Here is a 7,549-nt window from a genome sequence, read left to right on the forward strand (position 1 = left end):
CCTTTTTTTCTTTGCCTTGCATGGAACTCTATGCAAGAGGGACCCCCACTTAAGTGGCAAGCACCACAACACCCCTTTCACACTTTTCCTTGTTTATAAAAGGTGGGCACATTGGCCCCGTGGTAACCACATCCAAATGGGCAAAATTAAAATTTCTTTTGAGTAGCATCATAGCACCTCCAACACATCACCAACATCTACCCCCATCATGCGGCACCACACGATGCCAAACAACATTGTCGAGACGGGGCCGTTCGCCATAGCCACACACAAGGAGAGATCCTTCCCTTGATTTTGAATGCTTATGAAGAGGGAATGGGATATTATATATACCTCATGTCTACAATACCCAAGTTTTCATGTGGGATGAAGTGAGAACCACTTGGCACACCCAAGTTGACCACCCCTCAATCGAGGGAAAATCCTCCTTGAAACACTTTAGAAAACTTTCCCCTTGATGTCATTTGAGGAGCTCATAACTTCCAATTCTAGAACCCAAAGACTCTTCTCCAAAACACAGCTGGAGCCCCATAATACAGACCTTAAATCCCAAGCCTCCCTCAGCACCTCTATCCAAATCACAATTCCATGACGAGACTTTCCACGGTACATATGGGAAAGCTTGGAAATAAAAGTTGGGCCATAACAGAATGTGACAATCCAGTCACACCTAGGTACCAACCATGAGACATTATCATGAACATAGCATACTTGGCTATATGTAGATACGACCCTCCGTTAAGGTGGTTTCACAACACTTGTAATTGGAACAAGGCTGTACTTAATATCCGACAATTTTTGGCCATTGAAATTGTTCCTTATACGGTGTGCTCCAAATGGTCCAATAAACGGATGCGACCAACACGTAGGGACATCATCGTGACACATCATTAGGAATTAGGCACCAGTGTCAACCCCAGACTCATATTCACCACATGTGGAATATGTCTCAAATAAGGATGTCCAAAAAAGCGACATCCGCCAAATACAAGATGTACTTGTGTGTGGAGGTAACTGGAAAATACTCTGCGACAAGAGTGAGAGGGACCCTCATGAACATTGCTCCACACTAGCTAGACCAAACTCCTTGAGTTCCTAGACCATATTTTATCCCATGTGACAACATGTGCCAAAGAGAACCCTACAAGTGGGTTCATAATAGCATAATGTAGAAATGTATATTGGACACAACGGTCCAAAAGACTTTGTTCCAACATGCCCTTGGAATGTCTCTGAAACATTCAATCGTATTTATTTGAGTTGAAAAAATCAAACAAAGCATACTTAAAAGTGGAATAACACCAAATCAATAGATGCGTCTTGGGGATTGAACTATATGTTCACTTACCTGTATTCAAATGCACAGGAGCACGTCTCCCACCTATGAAAAAAACAAGCAACATTGCACTGGGTACCCTGGGTGTTGCCTTCAGAATCCAAGCCCTTTGGTTATAATCTATGTAGTCAAACCCCTTGGTAAGACCCTTTATAGAAATTGCTAAACTAGCAGGTAACGATAACCACATAGTCGATCGTGTATAAAAATGATTGGAATCAACTTGAAAATTTAAATTTGTACACTACCCCCTGGTAGATTGTGGACTTATTTCCTTGAAAGTACAACTAGGATAGATCAAACTGTGATCCTCAATGCCTATGGGGTGATTTAGTAAACACCCGCTGGGTCTTACCCCAAAATTGTGATGCCATAGACACTCATAGTGCTACAGAGAGAGCAAGAGATCCACACAAGTGAGATGCCTAGCTCGTATGAACAGCCATGCTTGCTGCCTCTAGACTCCGTGATATAGATCAGCTGATGTGAGTTTAAGATTATCAAAAACTCAACTTGAGCATCACAGTAAAAACATGCAGTGCAAAAATGACAGCCTAAACATTTGTAATGAAAAGACTCTTGCTTGTCCATTAACGTCGATGTGTACTCCACTGGGAAAATCTGTTCGATCTTATGAACAATCACCCAAGGAATGCCAACAGTTGGGTCTTACTCGAGATCTGACAATGACTCTTAGCTTGCGTGTGTGGCTCATATCCCTTATGGCAATTAGTGTTCAATCAACAAACCGATGAAGAATAATTTAGATGGCGTCTTGCCCTATTTATAGCTGAGAGTTAGAGCACCTTGGCTTAGGTGAACTCCCAAACAAACATGTTCAAAAGCTTCTTAGAAAATTTTCATTATTCTTTGAGAGAAATAAGAAAGAGAGAGAGAGAATGATGGGCTGAGAAACTTTCCTTAAGTTATTGCCTTGTATATATTGCACCCATGCTCGTGTGCATCTTATGCATAGCGTGCAGCTTATCTTATAAGCATGCATCAATTTGGTTGTATAACACTCTCATCGAAAGAGGTAATAGAAAACACATCATATCTTGCCCCACCTACCATGTAGGGGATCGTGACTGTACAAAAATGACTAAAATATGGCACTTTGTTGGTGAAGTAAGTCTTAGATTTGGGTTCCTTTTAGTGTTTTTGTGCGTTGACAGTAACCAAAAAATCATGTTGAACAATACACAACTTATCTTGATCGTGACAAAATGTCTGGGATTATTGCGGAAGCATATTGCATGAGGCTATATAATTGAACTACCTAGCTAGCATGCTGTTCATACAGAATTTTAAGCCCTTGGCAAAAATGATGGCCTCAAACGCGAGAGCCAAAACCATAAGTGCCTTGCACAAATGTACTAGTAGGGATTCTGTGAGTGATATTCCCATTTTGCTAGTTCCCCAAACTTGTGTGCCATTGCCTGTGATGCCAAGTCATGGGGCAGTACCTTAGCACAAGGGAGAAGCCTTGCTTCATGTAAAATTGTCCAGGTTTGGTTTGGAGATCAGTCTCCAAGTGGGAGATTGTTAAGTATGGAGCCTGATTTACCCTTGTAATTTTCTGTGGTAAAAGCGCACATTTGTAAGGCCCCCATTATGAGGAGAATCCATCGTGCGTGAAGGAAAATCACTCGCCGGAAACCAAAATTTTCACGACAAAAAATCAGGGGCAACTTTAGGGGCCTCGGGGGCGGAAGCCACTGAGACTCTTTTTCCCCTCGCCGAAATATTCCTTTGCGCCGGAATATTATGGCCGGACGGCGGCCGAAAAGTGGTCGGAAAACAACCGGTCGGTTGGCCGGTGGTCGGAAGTCAATGGCCGGTGGTCGGTGGCCGAATTCAAAAGCGGACTTGTCTTCTCAAGGGCGGCCACACATGGGCGGATTGGAGGGTCCGATTTGGACTTATGTACACAAGGGCGGCTACACATGGCTGCCTCTCATGAGAGAGGGCAGCCCTTTTGGCCTATAAAAGGAGGCCATTTCTACACACATTTCATAGTGTGAAGTTGATGCAACAAGGTGAGTGTGAGGTGGTGAGAGTGAAGCAAGGCGAGAGCTCCATTAAGGGTATAATCCCTTTGTAAACTACTTCTTGTTTTGAAGTACTAAAGCCATTGAGTGGCTGCTTTCCCGTGGACGTAGCCCACATTGGGTGAACCGTGTATATCGTGTGTACTCTCTCTCTCTCTCTACTCTATAATCTCTTGTGTGTGAAATCTATCTCTCTCCATTAAGTAATCTACTCAAATATCTATTTAGCTACGTCTTATTTCCTAACAGTTAGCTCATTGACATGGCTGTGTTCTTATCGATTGAGTCTTTTCTTCATGTTTAGGAGCCATATATGGGGTGGCATTTCCACCGAGGATTTTGGAATCCATTTTTGATGCACTTTATTCTTGTAGTGATGACATTGGTTCCTGGGTTTTTGATCTAGAAAATCATAAAACCGTGCATTAGTTAAAGTTACATTTTTGTCACCTGTTGGGTCATCCCGATTTCCATTTTTTGCATCTTCTTGAAGCTCCAAGTGTCCTACAGAGTCGTAGAACTTGTCTTCTTCTTCGTCTTCATTTTCCTGGATTACACTCACTGCAAAGTAAGAAACAACATCATTGCCATCTTCATCACAAAACTTTGTTGTTGGAATTTCTTGAATAGCTCACACATCCAGATAAGCCAAGATGTGTTCCCATTCAAGTGGCTCTAATTCTTCCTCAGAAAAGGGTTTTGGGATGTAATTCGTATCTTCAATTACCCTTTCTAGGATTCCTTCCTTTTGTGTTAAGCTTCCACATTGCAAAGCTCCACACATCCACAACTCTACTGGCTTATCCAACCATGCTAGAAGTTTTGATCCTGCTACTATAGAGAAATCAAACTCCTTCATTGGTGTTCTTGTCACATCCTTGTAACTATGGTCCTTCAAGTTTATCCTCACTGTGGTTTCTATATGTCTCAAGTAGATATGGTCATAACCCCAATCTTGGACCATTTTCAGATGTTGCATGTGTTAACCGACAAGTCAGACAATTGAGTCAGCATGGGGTGAATAGGAGGCTTGAGGACTCCCCAATGCCACCTATCGACCTTGGGGTTAAAGACATTACAAGAGATAGTAGAGTCAATACTAGGCGAATATGAGGCTTGAGGAGTGCCCAACGCCACCTATTTCTTGGTGTTGACCTTAATGACGAAGATATGACAGGTGGCAGTGAAGTCAACAACAGGCAAATATGAGGCTTGGGGACTACCCAACACCACCAATCGCTTGGTGCTGACCTTGGGAAATAGGCATCGGCACATCCACGGACATTACATTGTTTTGAGTCATGGGTCGGGCTTGTCGGTCCAATGGGAAAAGGGTAAGAGTGATCATCGATGAGAGGTGCACTCTAACAAGAACAATCAAAGGCTAGTTGGCTAAGTGTGGGCGCCCAAGTGTGAATGGGGCGATCTCATATAAAAGTCACCTAAACCTAGAAAACACTTATTCTCTCATTTGTGCAATTGAAGAGTGCTCTTGCTCCATCTCCATCTTCTTCTTCTTCATCTCCTTGTGTGTGTGTGTGTGTATGCGCGTGTGAGAGAGAGAGAGAGAGAGAGAGAGAGAGAGAGAGAGAGAGAGAGAGAGAGAGAGAGAGAGAGAGAGAGAGAGAGTGATCGAGCATTACACGGCACGGCAGTGGCGAGGCGGTTGAGCGCGGCACGGTGGTAGCTCCTTATTCTTTGCGGCAAGGAATCCTCCAGGAAGGTGAGAATAGGGAGGTGAGTGACACACCCTTGCTCTCTTGATCTTGCTAGATTAGTATGGTTGTGTGCTTGCAACCATTTGTGGCTTGCACACAGTGTATAGGCAAGTCCCTTGCATTGACATGTGCGACAAGTCAGGAGATGATTTCATGAGCAATTCCTTTTATCGTACCTTAACTACAATGTCTTCTAGGTATAGCCTTTAGTCAGCCCTCGAACATGAAATACTTGGCTCTCGTAATTAAACAACGTAATTTTGACACCGCTACGAAAATCTCTAGCAATTGCAATATAGTCACCAAGCAAAGAAACACACCTAGTATCACTGCAACTAGACTGCTCAACATGCTGAAAATGCAATGGTGTAAAGACAAACTGAAGGGCACGTTGCAATCTCTATGTGCCCCCACTCTCTGCAAGAACAAAAACATATTCTATATAAACATGAGAAATATAATTGAGTTTCAACAAGACTCCAAAAAAAAACAATATTATACCCGACATATCATCAATCACATCGATCACATGGTCTGCAGTAGAAGATGCCTTTTGGGCCTTCTCCAAAAAGCTTGTTGCTTCAATGTAGAAAAAAGTATCAAGATAATTAAAAATCTCCAAACTATCGAAGTTAAGGGTATATGCAAAGAGATAATGACTTTAACTTACAAGTTTGAGAGGCTCGTCACACGATCAAACCAATCCTTCCCTAACCTTGGGTCAACAATGTTGAGAATCTACCGAACAAGAATGTTAGTTAATTGAAATCACCGCTCACCATAGATAAAAGAAAACACTAAGAAATGGTTATATACCTTTCCTACACGATCCGAAAACTTATAATAAAGATCATGCATGATCTTAACCTCTTCTTTTTTCAAGTCCTCGCTAGAAAGCAATGGTTTCTTGCTTTCTAACTTAGCATGTAGTTCTTTCGACATTTGAACCTTCAAAATAAACCAATTCTTTTCAAAACAAAAGGCTTCCATTAAAGATAACAAAAGAGAGATACAATGTCAAGCACACTTACATAAAAAAGAATTCTAGCTAGATATCTTCGTGTTAGAGGATGCCATGGATCCTCTCCCTTTGTGGTTCTCTTCCGCATAGTGTCAATCAATTTTTGGTCATTCTCCGGGAATGCACGAAGGTAATCCTCATGATCCGCAGAGCAAATGTTTGAACAATTTACCAACTCATCTCGTAGATGAGATGACACTAGAGCATGGGTGTTCATACTGATTAAAATATTAGTAAGTTGATTAACCTTCAAACATATGAAGTTTATCTACAAACAAGAATATAGTTGCACTCACACATTCATGCGTTGCAAGCTCGTCAATAATGCTATTTCGGAAACCTTTGTAGGGTCGATGATCGTACACAAGACCCTACAATGCTTCTCTCTGCTATTGGAAAAAATTTCTCTAATTGCTGCTTGCCATGCTACTGTCCTGTGATTTCCTTCCCACACATAGAACATTCTACCACGCAGTGACTCTAGTTGAGGCTGCAAAGCTAACTCCTCTTCATAATCTTTATTTATGTCTTTCCAAATAGGGTCCCAAGTGTCAACAATATCGGCTATTTAAAAAAGAAACAAGACTCCAGAAAATGTCAAACAATTAAAAGAAAAACACAAAAAACCAATTCACAAAATCACTCCAAAATAGTAATGATTACTTGTCAACAATGTTTGTTCCTTTTGACATGTTTGCAATGAAACAATAAAGGCACCTTTTTCCTTTATGTAACCCTCTCTGGCAAATGCAGCTTTTAATCCAGAAACGTCCGATCTAAGGCCACGGACGCGAGCATATGAAATGAGTCTACACAAAGGCACTAGTGGACACTCAAAACAACTAAAAACCCTTGTGGTTTTGAGAATGTCCTCTCCTCTATCCATATGCAAATGACTATCATCTTCAAAATCAGCAGATGATGCAACCTTAGGTGCAATATGAAATGGAACCAATTCCAAAGCTGCCTCTTGTCTAGCTATTTGAGCATCAACTTCATTCATTGACCCTAAGCCAATGTCAGTACTTTCGCTCTCATCACCAATATTATCATTGTCATCAAAGTCCTCTGTGATTGCCACAGAGCTCACTTGATCACTGCAAATTGGATCAATAGCCATAGGTCCTTTTCCTTTTCGACGAGAACATCTCTCAATTGGAGGACTACAGACATATTTTCACATAAAATAATTAATAACCCTTTCAAAATAACTTTTACCTAAACAATCATAATGAACTATTATTTGTTTGAGGTATAACCAAGTAGGAACATTTTCCTATTAAATCCACAATGTCACCCAATAAGGCACACCTTAAATCAATTCAAAGCTTTCAAACAAGATTAAATAACCAAATTTAAGAATGTCAACTTCCTAGTATAAACTGGATTTGATTAACAATTGCTCATAACAATCTGCTTTTTG

At 41.2% G+C, this 7,549-nt stretch overlaps 1 protein-coding gene across 1 annotated transcript; it reads right to left on the bottom strand.

Moving 5' to 3' along the window:
- Nucleotides 1-6,757: 6,757 nt before the first annotated feature.
- LOC147448897 (uncharacterized) lies at nucleotides 6,758-7,246 on the bottom strand. The gene has a single exon (XM_086522477.1). The coding sequence runs from the start codon at nucleotides 7,244-7,246 to the stop codon at nucleotides 6,758-6,760; it is 489 nt and encodes a 162-aa protein (XP_086378603.1).
- Between the last annotated feature and the right edge of the window lie 303 nt (nucleotides 7,247-7,549).

Source organism: Adiantum capillus-veneris, chromosome 10 (assembly GCF_014529385.1).
Source record: "Adiantum capillus-veneris isolate H3 chromosome 10, ASM1452938v2, whole genome shotgun sequence".
Lineage (NCBI taxonomy): Eukaryota > Viridiplantae > Streptophyta > Polypodiopsida > Polypodiales > Pteridaceae > Adiantum > Adiantum capillus-veneris.

What these genes read in the sequence shown, in the direction of transcription:
- LOC147448897 (XM_086522477.1), bottom strand. Translation starts at nt 7,246, where the DNA reads ATGGCTATTGATCCAATTTGCAGTGATCAAGTGAGCTCTGTGGCAATC.